A 14,387-nucleotide genomic window follows, 5' to 3' on the forward strand; every position below is an offset into this window, starting at 1 on the left:
TGATGCAGGGGGAAGAGCAGGGAGGGCAAAGTGATTCGTGAGTGTCTCCAGGTAAGGCATGTTGTCAAAAAAATCATTATATGATGGCAAAGGAGATGTCAAAGCAGTATCTTGTAATAAGATAACGGTAAGATTGGTCATATTATGCAGGACAGGAGAAGACCAAGGAACTGCAAACCCGGTGAAAGAGGCAGTGCGCAGGAGTGGGGCATGGTTGGCAAATAGGCTACCTGGAAATTCCATGATATCAATGTATGAAGCTACTGCCAGATCGATACGTTCCATCATTGGTGCAGGAGTTGCAAGGAGACGCAGGTCTGAGAAGCGGTATATATCAGATAGAATGGTCGAGTTTGTGTGAATCCAATGGGGCAAGATCAAAGGGCGTGCATCACGCCTGCTCTGATTATAGGAGCTTTCAAAAGCAATAGCTGTTTATTTTGCACATGTAGACATTTCCAAAACACATGATTTGCCAAGGTCAAGATTGATTATTGACCACAGTTTCTGATGCTCCAAAGCAACTTCTCTCTAGTATCTGCAAATATGTGAGATTTTGATCCATCCCAGGTCGCGTATCCACGGGGGATCGATTACTGCCAAAAAATAGAATATATGCGCTAAAGTCTCAGATGGGAGATGACACATGGGAATTATATCATTGCGCCACGCGTTGATTGCACGTATCGTGTTGCGCAGAAAGGCTACTTCATCATCAAAGATCCTGTAAATGTTTGGATCATTGACAGATGCAGTGACACTGAGATCTGAAAGCAGATCCAGTCTCAGTTGTGCAGGAGGACTCCAGTAATCGATTGCACTATGTGGAAATTCAGGTTGATATGATAATGCCAACTTCGGGATATCACAAGGCTCACCTCATCTGGAGAATGGCTTTTGGTGCATCACAAGGTTTTGTCCGTGTATCGAAAGGCAGTATTGGCTCACAGTTCCGATTTGAGAATGTCAAATGGGCTTGAACTACGCTTGGTCCTGGGTGGTGCTTGGAAGCTTGGAGAGGCAGCGCGAGTGCAGCGTGTGTTCGATGAATCGATGACATGACTAAGACTGACACGTGACTTAACCGGCTTGGGTCAGCCGTACATCGCAGATTTAGCATCGCGCTGTATCTGCATATTTTGAAAACAGAAATTCAGTCATAGTTAAGAAATATTGAGCTGTCATTGTCAACAACATGAAGAGCAAGTGAAATTTCGAGAGCTCCAGCACCGACGTCCAATCACATCAGGTGCCACTCTAGCGGCGCCAACTTCAACTTGTCCTTTACACCCATCTCAAGTGCAACGACGACATTTACTTCACCGCAAGAAACGGCCCATGGCTCGTTTATGACCTTAAAATTATCTCTCATAGCTATTCTATGGAGATAATCCAAGTTTTGCTGAGGTACTTTGTCGAATACAGCATCTCATTTGCGATACTACGACTCCTACAGGACAATGGCAATTTCCGTTTCTTAAGACATTTTCAAGTCGCTTGGTGAGTCAATGCAGGTACACACACAGAGTATCTTATTAACATGCTTTTCAGATAATTTGAATGTCAGGAATAGTGGCAGTTGTCAATCAAGTTCAAATGTGGCACATGGTATTTTATCCGTCAAAAACACTCAATTAACGAGGCATTGATGGTGCAGAATAGAGCCGAATGAAGGTGCACCATCTCCATTGTCCGTTGCTGTTTTGTGATAGTGATTATTGCATGTCGGGTTGGGTGGAGATGGGTTTTGACCTTGACGGAATGATTATCTTGCTTCACTCTCCTCCGTTATTGTGCATGCGGAACCAATCGAGGAAAATAGACATATTTGCAACGCAGAGATGCGGGGAACATCACAAATTAACCAAACGTTGTCGCGGTGAGGAATGGTTTCTCCCCTAGATACAATCGGGGTTTCCTGTTTTTCCGGATGTACCTAGTGTTCGTTTGATTGCTGTTCTAGATGATACCTTCTGGTGTTGGCACGATACACAGATGTTGGTCACAGTTATAGGCAACGATGAGAATATCCTGAGCTATTTAGCGAATTTCTGAAGTGGTGCCAGACCACTAACAAAGACAATACTCTGTAAATGTTGAGAATAATGAGGAGAGGCTTAAGAACTTTGTGATTCAAGTTGCTGAGGTGCTACACAGATTGAAGGCGAGCTACTAGTTTGTCTAGTATCCCTACAAGTCTTGCAGCTTATCTCCAACTGATATCACTCAAAGAACTTATTGACTGGCACTGACTGACTGAGTAAAAGTAAGAGGGAGAGATGGTCTCTGCCTGAAGCAGGACAATCAGCCTCCTTATATACTATTTCAAGTGGGAATCTCCTTCCTAGTATATACAGGCTGAGTAGAGTCACTGTGAGTCACAAAGAATGCTGTAGAAATAAAAAGAATAGGGAGGAAAGCAGAGGAACAGAAAGGAAAGTAAAAGAAAGGCTCAGAATGTGGTAGAATGTTCCTTCAGCTTCCTTCAGAACTGCTCAGAACCTTCCCCTCCTTTCAGCTTGGAATGCCCTAGACCTTGCCCCTTTCCTAAACATTCTCCATCCTTCCACTAAAGCTCCTTTCTATTCTACCAGATTCCACTGCTTTCTTTCCATTCCTTATTGTCTTGCCATGGTCTAGCCCTTTCTGAAATAGACCCTAGGCTCTGGAATCTGTCCCAAAAGCGAATTATGAGTATGAAAAGGGATAGGAAATCAAGTTTAAGTGGTAAAATACTCGAAAAATATGTAGAAAATCGGAATTAAATGTCCTGTCCCTTCTAGGTTGTTTCTCTTTTCTTTCTTCTAGTTAGATATTCCGCCCTCCATTCTACCATCACTATTTGATGCCTAACAATGTGCGAGTGCAACAACGTATCGTAGGCTTGCCCTGAGTATGAATGTAACACCGACAATGGCATCGTAGTAGCAGCAGGATAATGGGAATCCCATCAACTATCGAGAAGACTTTGCAAAGGCCAGAGCGTATGCAGAAAGAAAGAGCAGCATGTGGGATGATGGGGCGCCAGTGATTCATTGACAATTCAATACCCTCGCATTGGCACTACATAGTGCAGCATGTGGATCTACCCTTGACATCCAACCTTGCCAATCAATGAGGTGATGAAGCTAATTGTGACATCTAGACTCCCTTGTCCTGAACAATGAACCAAACCTACATCCTGGTTCTAGTCATGGATTCTCTACTGAGGTGAACAATAAGCCGCAGAGCGCGCGAGAGTTTACTTGGGCTCCAGAATGGACTCGCCAAGAAAACGGGCCCATGATTAACTCAGTAATGACATGGGCAAGCACACGTGGAGCAGTATAGTAGGCAGGCATAGGTGGGGAGGGTGCAACGAGCACCGGGCCACATACAACGGGGCTCTGGAGTGCCCGAAGGTCAGTCATGACATTTGTAAATTGCCAATGGAATGCCTCCACCATTCGTACTAGAGCTTGCGGAAGGAAACGGAGCTATCGTAAGTCGTACCCGCACGAGACTAGATAATGAATTGGCTTTCATCCCTCGGCTATCGCTGTGATGTCCGCCTAGCCTGCAATCGCCTCAACGGGGCATCTCAAGTGAAATTTTGAACTGAACATGCCTCATCAATGCTCTGTTCCCAGTGGAGCAATTAAAAGAAATATGTGATAAAGGGGTGCCTCGCTACCCCTACGTGTTGTGTGAAGGCACTATAAACGGCTAGAAGATTCGAAAGAGAACAAGAGAGCTGAATCATGTCGTTTGTGATGGACCCACTCGCGAAATCAAGCACCCTGATACGCCTACAACCTATAGACGAACACGTATGATTTCAATTGAGGCAACTGGTCACAGATCTTCACAGATGTAGTACCATCGACTGTGGAGAGAACCTGTGCTGAACAAAGGATCAAGTGGGATATTGTGACAAACGTAACCCCACTCCTCACCATGCTTTGCCACAGATGTGATTGAGGTCCAATGAATGATGATAAGGCAAATGCACCCTAGAAATTCGCCGGGTGGGCACAGCGCGGACACGTTCTGCCTCACAGGACTGATGGAACGAGGCAGGGAATATTGCTCGCCCGCCGCTGGAAGAAAGGATGCCCAAAAGGAGACAATGGATGCTGGCTTGTGGCATGGGAACAATGAGGCCGCCTCACTTTTGGTTCGGAACCTAATTCCAATATGCAAGGGAAGTCATTACAGCGATGTCTGAGCCGTAGTGGGCGCTTCTTCGATGGCATATCTAGAGAACCGAAGAGAGTGGAAGGTCAACCATTCACCATACCACTAAGTCTTACCTGCCTCTCCCCTACAAATTACACATCAGCACCTTCAAGACACATCAGCAAACCTGTAACCGGTCCCAGCCAGTCCCAGAGCCCCAGATGCTCCTAGATGCTTAGGTCATCTGGGGATATCTGGCTAGATATCTGTGTATGGCTAGATCTGGGCAGATAAGGTGCTCTATCAATAAGCTGACTAGGAGCACATTTCCGGAAGGCAGAGTATGTAAGATTCCCACAGTACTGGAAAATCAAGAAATACATTTGTTAGACTTCAAAGATTTTAATTGGCATTGATGCTATCTGTTAGATTTCAGCTCATGAGTGGTATTAGGATACTTCCCTGTATCATAGCATTCGAATGATGTATCATATGCCATCATTCTTCCATGGATAGATGCTAAAAATGCGAAAATAGATGATGCATCACAGGGTTTAGGCATCTCAAATTCTGTGAAGTCCCAAAGAGTGCAATATAAGCTAATTGTTGAGGAAGGATATCATGGCCATATGGTGGAGTGGATAATTCTAGTACTCACATTGCTCTTAGCCAGTGAACAGTTCAAGAGGTTCTGGGTTCAATCCTTGCTTAGTACAGATTATTTTTGTGGTCATCTATTGACATCAATTATCTAATCACTTCCATATATAGTGTATCTGGACAGATATGTCCAGACACTGGCCAAAAGTCATAGTGTCTGTCTAATCGGGGACTTGCTAGGGGCATCTAGGGGCTCTGGAGCATCTGTCCAGCTCTGTACAGACGCTTCCCAGTTTGCTGATGCATCAACATATCTGACTACTACGGAAATGACTCGTTTGATGAGGAGTTATCCAGTGCGTTATATATTTGTATACCATTTCATAACTTTACTACATATTAATGCGAATCGACCTGCAGCACCTGGCGCAGGTCCATCATGCTCCCAACCCTATGTCGACGAGACACACGGTGAGAGCAATCACACAGACAAGTCGGTAAGTCTGGAATCTAGCTTCAGACCTTTCAACATGCCACTCATACTTGGGTGCTCCTAGGACAAAGACGTTCACCTTCCTTGGGTCAGGGGGGCTTCTATACAGCCATGGCCTTACGCCTACATCGCCCATGGTGAACACCATAGGCCTTATGCGCCACTCACACATCCCTCGCTCCCTAAAACTGATCTTGAGTTTCAGCCTTCTTCGTGCAATGCGCACCTGCCCGGGCCATCCAATGGGACAACAACAACCAGATGGCATGCCCGTGGCATTCCCGGTTCCACTTCCCGCCACACCCACTTACATGGAGGCGGCCACATGCCACATCCCTACATCTACCTTCTCAACACTGGTGTATCCTATCGAGGTCGAGGAACACCCTCTAATGCACGGCGCTGTGCCCTTCTCCTCACTATTAGGCACCATCTATCTGATCCAGGGTCCATGGAGAGGCATGGTATGGGAGATTGTGGAAGTGTCGCGCGACATCGTCCTTCGGGGGTTGTCCAAGGTCCCTCTGCGGATGCCCGTCAAGGAGGTCCCGAAGCCCATCCCAGAGCTGCCGCAGTCACTAGAAACTGCCTCAGAGCCGGTGCCGTAGGAGCACTACGTAGATATGGAGGAGGGGCTGAGGCAGAAGAAAGCGAGGGAAGGAAAGGGAAGCAAGGGGGAGAAGGAGGGAGAAAGCCAGGGAGGGAACGGCGCAAAGGCGGAGAGGTGCATACTGTGCATGCCCCCAATCACGAGGTGTGGGCTGTCTTTGGTCTGGCTGCTGAGCCACTATGCGGCGAGAGGAAGAGAGATGGTGGGAGTGCAAAACCAGATCCCTGTGGTCCATCCACAGGCGCATGGCAGCGCCCTCAAAGATACTACATTGACATCGACGACGTCCACCCACAGGGTGGAGATCCCCATAAGCTATAGATTACACAGTGCAGGTGCCTATCAGAACATTATGCTAGCTTGGAAGTAGTCATCACTAGTCACAGAGACTTGAGGCTATGTGCTAGAGATATATGGTAGACATTTAGAAAAACCTCCTCTCTTAATGAGATCTAATTATTCAAAATACTAATCTAAGCTAATTAGAATATATTATCCATAATCAACTTTATGACCAAATTTACAATCAAGGGGATATTGTCTATATTATTACAGTCCCATTGAAATCTACAACCCAATTACAATTTTACATATCCCAAATCCAAATTATATAAGTGCTACAATTTTATTTTTACTGTATTTCTTATTTTCAATTGGTTTACTATATTATTGTCTGGTGTCTAAATTCGAATATTAAAAGCCCTGATTTTTAGGGTATTTATTGACCCTTTTATATATAGAATAGATAAAAGATAAATGTGTAAGAAAATCAGAAATATTGAGATTGTCTTATTTATATTAACATATTTAGGTTATCAGATAAATAGTTCAGATCTTGTGGCTTAGTGGTTTAGAGCACTAGTTTGGGGTGTGCAAGCATAAGGTTATTGGTTCATTTCTAGTGATAGGCAAGTTTATAATAAGGTGCAACTTTAGTTTGATTAGTAAGCTCTATACATACTCTATGATTGGAGATGTAGTAGTAGTGGAGAAACCGTAGAACTGGGTTGGTTGATATTTTTCCGAAAATCCATATAATAAATTAGCTTTAATTATCTCTAATTAGATCTTATAATATCAGGATTAGAGGGGGGGTTAGCTAAAAATCCTTAATAGTAATTGGTAAAATATAGATATATTTATGCTTAACAATGGTTAATTCAATATGGAGCTTTTCCCTGATGCTGTCTCTGTTTGCAATAGGGCAGAATAAGTACTATTCACTGTATATATCTAACAGTAATATACATAACAATGTCAGGAAGGCTTATTGTGATGCCATCAGTCTTGTCAGATTCCTGGCTATCCCAAAAAGTAAGTGGCAATTTGAGTTATGTTTCTCAGGTAATAGTACTGCTCACATAGTACACCATGCTAGATGCACTAGCGGATTGAGGATACAGTGTGGATGCAACCTTCTACAAATTTTGAAGTCAGCTCCATCAGAGAAAAGCTCCATATTGAATTAACCATTGTTAAGCATAAATATATCTATATTTTACCAATTACTATTAAGGATTTTTAGCTAACCCCCCCTCTAATCCTGATATTATAAGATCTAATTAGAGATAATTAAAGCTAATTTATTATATGGATTTTCGGAAAAATATCAACCAACCCAGTTCTACGGTTTCTCCACTACTACTACATCTCCAATCATAGAGTATGTATAGAGCTTACTAATCAAACTAAAGTTGCACCTTATTATAAACTTGCCTATCACTAGAAATGAACCAATAACCTTATGCTTGCACACCCCAAACTAGTGCTCTAAACCACTAAGCCACAAGATCTGAACTATTTATCTGATAACCTAAATATGTTAATATAAATAAGACAATCTCAATATTTCTGATTTTCTTACACATTTATCTTTTATCTATTCTATATATAAAAGGGTCAATAAATACCCTAAAAATCAGGGCTTTTAATATTCGAATTTAGACACCAGACAATAATATAGTAAACCAATTGAAAATAAGAAATACAGTAAAAATAAAATTGTAGCACTTATATAATTTGGATTTGGGATATGTAAAATTGTAATTGGGTTGTAGATTTCAATGGGACTGTAATAATATAGACAATATCCCCTTGATTGTAAATTTGGTCATAAAGTTGATTATGGATAATATATTCTAATTAGCTTAGATTAGTATTTTGAATAATTAGATCTCATTAAGAGAGGAGGTTTTTCCAGATGGCACCATAGATGACCAAGCTGGCCGCCTTGGGTCCCAGGTGGTGCCGGAGGGCTGTGTGAAAATCCTCACTTTCAAATCCAACAGCAGCAAATATTTGAAGCATCTAAAGAAGCCCGAGATGCTCAAGTCTCATTGATTCAGCAGGTTCCTAGACTCTTGACAATTTCCAGTATATACAGGAAGCTGGGAGGAAGAGGATTTTTAGTATGTATCTGGTTTCCAGACATCATACTGATGATGCTTTTCATCTCACAAAGCTAGTAGATCCGCTGCAAGGAGGAGGCATGCACTGACTCTGCATGGAATACCATCCAAATTTCCTTACAGGACACTGTTTGTATGTTCAGACAGGGAACGACAGGGGAAAGCCTTTCAAAGCATTTTCCTAGCATGTAGTATGTAGCCCCCATACAGTTTGTTTTCTTGAGCACACCGTCTTCTCACAATCCAAATTCCTCATAGTGCTTACTTGGTCATATTGAATTCTTATGCTACTTACAATGTGAGCATCAATCCTTATTCAACTTACAAGATGACCCTTCGTTCTTATCATACTTACAAGACAAGCAGGTAAGTGCGCAGAGCTTGAGCAAGCTCTGAACTCTTACAACAGCTTAGAGTGATCCTTTAAGCAAGCAACACTTGTGCAAGGCTGGTAAGTGCCGCTAAGCTCTATAATCGTGGTAATCAAATTTGCCCATTTACTGATGAGCCACTGTTTGAAGAGGATACACCTTGGATACTTCGGCGCTGATTGTGAAATGAGGCAAGCCTTTCTTCGTAAATGTATTAGCTTTTTTGGTTCTGTTCTAGGAAATACATGATCAGTATTGGATGCTTGGGCTTGGGTGCAATAGTAATATATTTTGCAATATATCAGTGATATATCCCGAGGTCAGATCCGGGTCAAATCTCCGAACAGGATCGGACCTCCTACTCAAACACGCGCAGCCCCCGGACAAAACTCGGACCTCTGATCTTTATCCTGCCAGTTTACCCCAGATTTTCCCTCGAACTCGGCACTTACGTGCCCATTTTTCCCCCGGATCCAGCTCGGACCTCTGGCGTGATTCGCGGGGGTCCTGCCTTACCGCGCAAGGTACATCGACGTCTAATGTCATCGAGCGCCACTCCGACGGCGCCGATTTGAACTTGTCCTCACCCCAAGAGCAGCAACGACTTTCGTTTTCACCGCTCAAAACAGGCCATAGATTTTTCATGACATCACTATTGTCTCTTGAGCCTATTCTCGTGAAACGCTCACAGTGGTGCTTGTCGAATCCAGCGAATTATTTGCACAACAATGACAATCGTTCCTCCCAAGCCTCTTGCTCCAGCTGTAACATACGGAGATACATCTATCGGAGACGTGCAGTAAACATGATATAATGGGGTATTGAGGAATTCGAGAGCACTATCGTGAACATTGCCTTCACATCTTCGAGGTAATGCTCCCATGCCGAGCTGAATTTGGCTTGGTTCAAAGCTCTGCTGGGACGTTGCATCCTTCGATGCGACTCTATCCTCGCTCCAACCTCGTCTATTAGCTTGAAAACGCGAGTCGATCATAGGAATGCTCCCTTATCGCAAGCAGCGGGACACTGGTATTCTTCGAAATGCGGAGAGTCTGTTGGGAGAATCCAGAGCGTACAATGGGATGAAAGGAAGAAGGCAATATTTTGATCGTACATTAACATCGCGTTGGCGGTTAGTACTGAGACATGCAGACCTATCCATAACATCCGCACTGATCGATGAGGCAATCAAATTGAGTACGACATCTAGACCCTCTTCATGAGCAATAGCTCAAACTTACTTTCCGGTGCCGCTGATGGATGCTCTGTCGACACGGGAAATGGTCGATCGGGCGTGCAGGTGCCTTCCCAGTCTCACTCGAGAAAGCCTCTGGATATGTACGCGCCGAGAAAACTAATTCGATAGTCGGTCGACTGAGTACATGGCACAATACTGTGCCTTGCCACCCCTGCGTGATGCACGAAGACGCTACAATCGGCCGGAATATTCGATTTCAGAACACGAGCAGGCTGAATCGTGCCGTTTGCAATGACCCCTCCGTAAAATCAAGCATCTTGATGCGCCTACAACCTATCGACGAACGCGCATAATATCAATTGCGGAGGCCTGTCCCGGATACAGTCCCGGATACAAGGCATGACGCCGAAGAGCGCCGACTGTCAAAAGAAGTGGTACAGAACAAGGGAATGATCGGGTTGTTACGACATGTGCAACCCCGCTCCTCGCGTGACTTTGCCACAGATGTTATCCAGGGCCGGATGAACGACGATAACGACGGACGCACCCTCAGAAGCCCGCCGGATGGTTACAGCCTGGACACGTTATGTCTCACAGAATTGATGGAACGAGGCAGAGAAAAATTGTCCGCCTGTCGCTGGAAGAGAGGACACGGCCGAAAGGAGAAATGATGAACAACCTGCGGAATGCGAACAATGGACCCACCTTGGGCTTGGGTCGGAGCCTAATTCCAGCATGCGAAGGAAGGCATCACACCGGCGTCGGAGGTGTTCCTTGGACTGATTCCTTGGGAAGGCGGTGGGCGCTTCCTCGACGGTATATCCGCCTAATCGAGCGAGGTGAAAAGTTAACAGTTCACTGTACCGCTGAGTCTTACCCACCTCTCCCCTATCAACCACCACAGCGCTGTTGAGCCACTAAACAACACAACCTACACACCATCATCCACCGGCTTAGCAATGTCGTGGTGCCACGATTACGGCCATGACACTGAGGAAGACCTCTTCAGTATGTTCTGCATGTCCATATCATTCGAACAGGTTGCTACATGTTAACACGAACCCGCCCACAGCTCCTGGCGCAGGCCCGTCGCGCTCCCATGCTATCGACAACGAGAGGCATCGTGAGAGCGACCTCACAGATGACGAGTCAGTAAGTCTAGAACCTTGCTCCAGATTTTTAACACGCCACTCATTGCTCTGCATTCCTAGGATGAGGGCACGTACTTTCTCCAGGACGGGAGCCCTTCTGCACAACCGTGGCCCTACGCCTACATCGCACGTGGGGGACGACTGAATCCGTTCCCTGGAACCTACCTTGAGGTTCCGACGCCCTTCGCGCCATACGCACCTAGCCAGGCCACCCACTGGAACGATGACAACGAGTCAGCGCGCGCATGGCCATTCCCTGTTCCAGTCCCCACCACTCACGCATACACGAAGGAGGATCCATGTCACGTCCCCATCTCGACCATCTCAACACTAGTGGATGCATTGGACCCTATCGAGGTCCATCGGAGGCGCGGTGCGGCAACGTTCTCCTCGCTGCTGGGCGCCGTCCAGCCGATCCGGGGTCCATGGAGTGACATGGCACGGGAGATCGTGCAGGCGCCGCGCGACACCGTCCTTCGGGTGTTGGCCGAGGTGCCTCCGCAGGTACTCGTCGCGGAGGCCCCGGAGCCTGTCCCAGAGCTGCCACCATCGCCAGAGATCACCACGGAGCCGGTGTCGCAGGAACACCACGTGCATGTGGAGGAGGAGCCAAGGCGGAAGAAGGCGAGGAATGGGGAGGGAAGCGAGGGGAGGGAGGAGGGAGCGAGCCAGGGAGCGAGCGGCGCGACGGCGGGGAGGCGCATAGTCAAGAGGCCGCGCATGCCCCCGATTGCGGGATGTGGGCGCTTTTCCGTGAGGCTTCAGACCCAATATGCGGTGAGAGAGAGAGAGACGGTGGATGTGCAAAGCCAGATCCCCGTGGTCCATCCACAGGCACACGGCAGCGCCCCCCAACAAAATACAGTAACATCGACAACATCCACCCATAGGGTGGAGGACCCTACAGGTGAGCCAGTCCCCGAGGCTGTACCGCAGTCCATCGGAGGGCCCTGGACATCGACACCTGGGGAGGAACAGAGAGACGCGCGAAAGCGCAAGAGGGCAGACCCTCATGTTTGCGACGGCACCGACGGGTGTAGCAAGCGGCTGTCGTGCCCGTACGACATGCCCCGACACAAGGCGACTCTGCGCCACGGAGGACAGCGCGAATTTGCATGCGGAGACTGCCCAGCCCTTTTTGTGCGTAAAGATGAAGTCCATCGCCACAAGCGAGAGCACTGCCCAAACAGGGGCAGGAAGCATAACAATGAGGACGGTCCCTCGCAGGGCCCGAGGCACGATGGTCCAGAGGGCGGTAGAGGGTCCATGGGGGGCATGGGGTATGGCCTGCTCAGTGGATAGAGCTGAAGGTGCGTACCGTTTGCTTTCCTTTTCTCTTCGCTCGCTCTTTTGTTTCGCGGCGCACGCCATCGATGCCTTTGCCTTTCCTTTCCTCACCGCCCTCGTTGTTTTGACTAACCTGTTGCGCTCGGATCGATTCGGTTGGAAACTGACTCGCTCTTGTTTTCGCAGGACTCTGCTTGTGATCGACATCGACTCGACGCGTCGTCTAGCCCGGTATTGCACGACGAACAGGAAACCAGTCGTTATGTAAGCTATAATACCGCCATGAGTTGCTCATCGTCAACTTCACGCACGACGGCACCTCAGCAACGAGGGGTCGATAAGCTCATCTTCCACGAGGTTGATCACATCTAAATTATCACGGCTTCACATGGATCTATTGTTGTACAGTCTGTTCACTCTAGCGCTTCTCTTCTACAAATACCTATCTATTCCTTCTCATATTGTCCTTTGAACTCGAGCCCTGCTGGCATACGGCTACCTTCAACAATGAACTAGACTAGGCGGAGTAAATCTTTCCTCAATTATTTGCTGATTTCACCCATTGCAGCTGACCGTCAGCTCTGACGAGACTATCGACGCCTGCGCTGCGCAGCATCGAGCTCAGTGTATGAAACTCTGTCCACTTCATTCATGTCGTTCGAAGTCCAGATGTGCGAGACGATGACAGTGATGGAGGTTGACGTTGCCGTTGTTGAGAACGAGGCAGACATTCTCGCCCGGTATACATTGGCGATACCGCTTTTTGTACGCTTGCTCTTTCATCCACAGTTCTCACATGCCATAACGCAGAACTTCCTTCTTGCCACCCTTCCCCGCGACGACGGTCCATCGATCCTCTCCACTGCGCTCACTGCACTGTATCAAATTGCGCACGCCGACTTCTTGTTTGTGCACCTGAACGACATGCTATCTGTCTTGCGATTGTGTAAACGTTGAAGTAAAGGCTGGAGGCTCCGCCCGTCAACAAGGGAGGCTCTAGAAGGATGACCAAAGATTTGCCGCAGGGCCGGACGATGTATCTGCGAGTCTCATCATGAATCTGGTGCGTTGTTTAGCAATCACTTGTGGAGGCAGAATTGAAATTCACCCGCTGTTAGCTATATCGATTTGGAAGTAATAACTGCTACCGCAACGTTGCGCTATTCACCTTCGTCGGAGAATTCGTAGTGGGCGTCATTGGAATTGTCTAGTTCAAGGTGCGAGAGACGAGATGATGCAACTTCTGAACTCGAGGACCCCCAATGTCAAATTCTCCCCTACTGATCTAGTACATATCCCGTTCGATCTCGTATAGTCTCCGTGGCTGACCTTATACAGAAGAAGATCGTTCTGTGTATAAGGATCTCGTAGAGAATCCTGGTAATGGTCTGATGTGGATCGGGTCTATAAGGAAGTACCGCAGGGACAATAGTCCTGTGATTATGAGTGGCGCGCGATAGTGTTTTCCGAGAAGCCTCGAGCCTTCATGCATCGTGTTTGTCCCCGACGAATCAACGACGCCTGTCACCCGATCGCACAAGACGCCGGTTCTCTTTCCATAACGGGCGAGGTGGCTGGACAGAGAAGCGTGGCGTTTGTCATGTTGTGGCGAATGTGGTGGCAGCGAAGGCGCACGCGTTAACCGATGGGTGGTGCCAAAGGGACATTGGTGACCCCCAACTCTATAAGGCCTCGCCGTTCTCTCCTCTTTCTTTCCATCACACTCTCTTCCTCCCCACCACCACCACCCCCTTGTCCTCTCTCATGCACTTCATTACTTACTATCCTCTCCGTGCCCTCCTTCATCTGTACAGGTACATCTCATTCATGCTGTTCGCCATCACTTCAACCATTGAACCTCGACGCGCTCTAGGTTATTAGGCACGATCGCCCCAGGCACGACGTCAAGTTCATAGGTACGTCGTATTGACCACTGCTCGTATATCCTTGGTGCTCAACGACGCATTCGCAGGCACGATCGCCTTCAAGCACGACAGCAAGTTCACTGGCTACATTGTATCTTCTGGCGACACTGCTCTGGGATCTGTGGCTTTGGTCTGTGGCATTGGGCTGTATCGTTCTCTGGAGGTGGCTTAGACGTCTGGTTGCTG

At 47.1% G+C, this 14,387-nt stretch overlaps 6 protein-coding genes across 6 annotated transcripts; 5 read left to right on the top strand and 1 right to left on the bottom strand.

Annotated features, from left to right (window-relative positions):
* Window positions 1-531: 531 nt before the first annotated feature.
* Window positions 532-1,060, bottom strand: HETIRDRAFT_414310 (uncharacterized protein; the record flags this gene model as incomplete). Its single annotated transcript, XM_009543809.1, has 2 exons — window positions 532-820; window positions 879-1,060. 2 exons carry the CDS (start codon window positions 1,058-1,060, stop codon window positions 532-534), a joined length of 471 nt encoding a protein of 156 aa, XP_009542104.1.
* Window positions 1,061-1,235: 175 nt separating this feature from the next.
* On the top strand, window positions 1,236-1,391 carry HETIRDRAFT_310060 (uncharacterized protein; the record flags this gene model as incomplete). Its single annotated transcript, XM_009543810.1, has 1 exon — window positions 1,236-1,391. A coding segment is annotated over one exon (156 nt), but the record flags the coding sequence as incomplete, so codon positions are not given.
* Window positions 1,392-5,087: 3,696 nt separating this feature from the next.
* HETIRDRAFT_424611 (uncharacterized protein) lies at window positions 5,088-6,182 on the top strand (the record flags this gene model as incomplete). Its single annotated transcript, XM_009543811.1, has 4 exons — window positions 5,088-5,114; window positions 5,179-5,255; window positions 5,316-5,825; window positions 5,846-6,182. The coding sequence occupies 4 exons, from the start codon at window positions 5,088-5,090 to the stop codon at window positions 6,180-6,182; spliced, it is 951 nt and encodes a 316-aa protein (XP_009542106.1).
* An 860-nt stretch (window positions 6,183-7,042) lies between these two features.
* Window positions 7,043-7,330, top strand: HETIRDRAFT_309894 (uncharacterized protein; the record flags this gene model as incomplete). Its single annotated transcript, XM_009543812.1, has 1 exon — window positions 7,043-7,330. One exon carries the CDS (start codon window positions 7,043-7,045, stop codon window positions 7,328-7,330), a length of 288 nt encoding a protein of 95 aa, XP_009542107.1.
* A 3,467-nt stretch (window positions 7,331-10,797) lies between these two features.
* On the top strand, window positions 10,798-12,291 carry HETIRDRAFT_414311 (uncharacterized protein; the record flags this gene model as incomplete). The annotated part of the gene is made up of 3 exons (XM_009543813.1): window positions 10,798-10,846; window positions 10,911-10,990; window positions 11,050-12,291. 3 exons carry the CDS (start codon window positions 10,798-10,800, stop codon window positions 12,289-12,291), a joined length of 1,371 nt encoding a protein of 456 aa, XP_009542108.1.
* Window positions 12,292-12,927: 636 nt separating this feature from the next.
* On the top strand, window positions 12,928-14,373 carry HETIRDRAFT_101044 (uncharacterized protein; the record flags this gene model as incomplete). Its single annotated transcript, XM_009543814.1, has 6 exons — window positions 12,928-13,041; window positions 13,087-13,222; window positions 13,302-13,339; window positions 13,395-13,463; window positions 14,150-14,192; window positions 14,249-14,373. 6 exons carry the CDS (start codon window positions 12,928-12,930, stop codon window positions 14,371-14,373), a joined length of 525 nt encoding a protein of 174 aa, XP_009542109.1.
* Window positions 14,374-14,387: the final 14 nt, after the last annotated feature.

The sequence above is a fragment of the Heterobasidion irregulare genome (assembly GCF_000320585.1).
Source record: "Heterobasidion irregulare TC 32-1 unplaced genomic scaffold scaffold_02, whole genome shotgun sequence".
In the NCBI taxonomy this organism is placed as follows: Eukaryota; Fungi; Basidiomycota; class Agaricomycetes; order Russulales; family Bondarzewiaceae; genus Heterobasidion; species Heterobasidion irregulare.